General features: G+C 34.3%; 1 protein-coding gene across 1 annotated transcript in view; it reads right to left on the bottom strand.

Annotated features, from left to right (window-relative positions):
• The window catches only part of LOC119594526 (integrator complex subunit 9-like), a 10,813-nt gene that overhangs the window by 1,812 nt on the left and 7,514 nt on the right, over positions 1–1,487 (bottom strand). Inside the window, 3 exon segments of the mRNA XM_037943558.1 lie at positions 260–367; positions 832–929; positions 1,113–1,215. Of these exon segments, the coding sequence (XP_037799486.1) occupies positions 260–367; positions 832–929; positions 1,113–1,215 (309 nt within the window).

Consider the following 1,487-nt stretch of genomic DNA (forward strand, 5'->3'; position numbering starts at 1 on the left):
CGTGCATGTGTTTAGAATTCCTTGTTTTGTATTGGGTACAGCACATGAAAACTTGTATCAACCCCTAAAGGCCAAAATTTCAGGGCTACATCTGGACAGGCTGGAGAGAAAGGTGACATAGTAAACTGTACAGAGAATAACACATCATATTACATCTGCCATGACAAAGTTACACAAAGACAAAAATTGCTTTGAGGATTAAAATGCCTAAAATATCAGAAGAACTGTTGAAGAGCAAAAGCCAACTACTGAAACTCACGAGATTTAGTGTGAGGTCTGTGCGGTGTGGAGCGCTCGGAGGTGGCCGCAGATACATCTCCGGCACAACAAGCTTCCCAGGTTTTAGCTCACTTATCAATTTTCTTGCCTGTTTTGTGAAAAATGGAAAAGGAAAATTATTTTTAGGATTAGCACTTTGACTGAAACCTACAATCTTTTCCTACTGAGTCTCCAGTCAAGGAAAACTTAAGTTCTAAACAATACAGCACCAATCATAAACTTAATGGCTATTTTCTTTATTTCTTATCTTGTAAAAAATATATATATATTCTGATTTTATTTGCATACCTAAATAAGCACTCAAACTTGCATGTGAAAACAATAATTTTCTGGTGATTTTCATTCATGTAAATAAAAATTATTAATAACTTTTTCTTTCTTTCTTTCTTCAATGGTAAACCAAAATTACTAATATGAGATACTATTTATAAACAAAAATGCCTTTTTTTTAAACAAATATGACTGATAATTTTTTTTTCTTTTCTTTTGTCAACAAAAACAACTGTTAACAAAATTTCTCCCCCATACAAAATCAAATCCTCAACACCACACCTGAGTAAAGTTGAGACTGGTGTCGATTGGGCAGTAGACCGGTCGCATTGCTAGTGGCTGGAAGGGGGCAAGGGCTTCCGCAAAATCAAACTCGGGCTCTGAAATTCACAACTGACTAGAGACTTTTCCCTGACATTAAAGTTTCCTAATTAAGATATAACACTCTAGAATATGTAGCTTAAAAACCCACTATGTTCCTTACATCTTACATCTCTAGCATATTTCTATTATCTTTTGCACCCTGTCTCCTCTTTACTGTAGATTTCACAGTCAAAACTTACCAGTAAACAAGACGGCATTTTGTGGGTTATTCCCCCACATTTCTATAAAGTGCACAGCATCTCCAAACCTTAAGCTTGGATGCCCACAGAATACAATACATGGCTGTAAAAAAAAAAAAAACATTAGCTCATTTATATACATATATATAAAGAGAGAGCGACATGTCAAAAGCAGAACATGGGTTGATGACAATACCAGTAAAACTAATACTTATACTCTGATAATATCCAGTGACCCATAATTTAATAACAATGATACCTATTTTGATAATTCTATCTTCATTTAGATACTATTTGCCAATAAAAAAGTCTGAGCCTGAAAAAGGAAATAAATTCTACTTCCTAAGTTTTGTTTAAAGCACTGACACACTCATA

This window comes from Penaeus monodon, chromosome 34 (assembly GCF_015228065.2).
Source record: "Penaeus monodon isolate SGIC_2016 chromosome 34, NSTDA_Pmon_1, whole genome shotgun sequence".
Lineage (NCBI taxonomy): Eukaryota > Metazoa > Arthropoda > Malacostraca > Decapoda > Penaeidae > Penaeus > Penaeus monodon.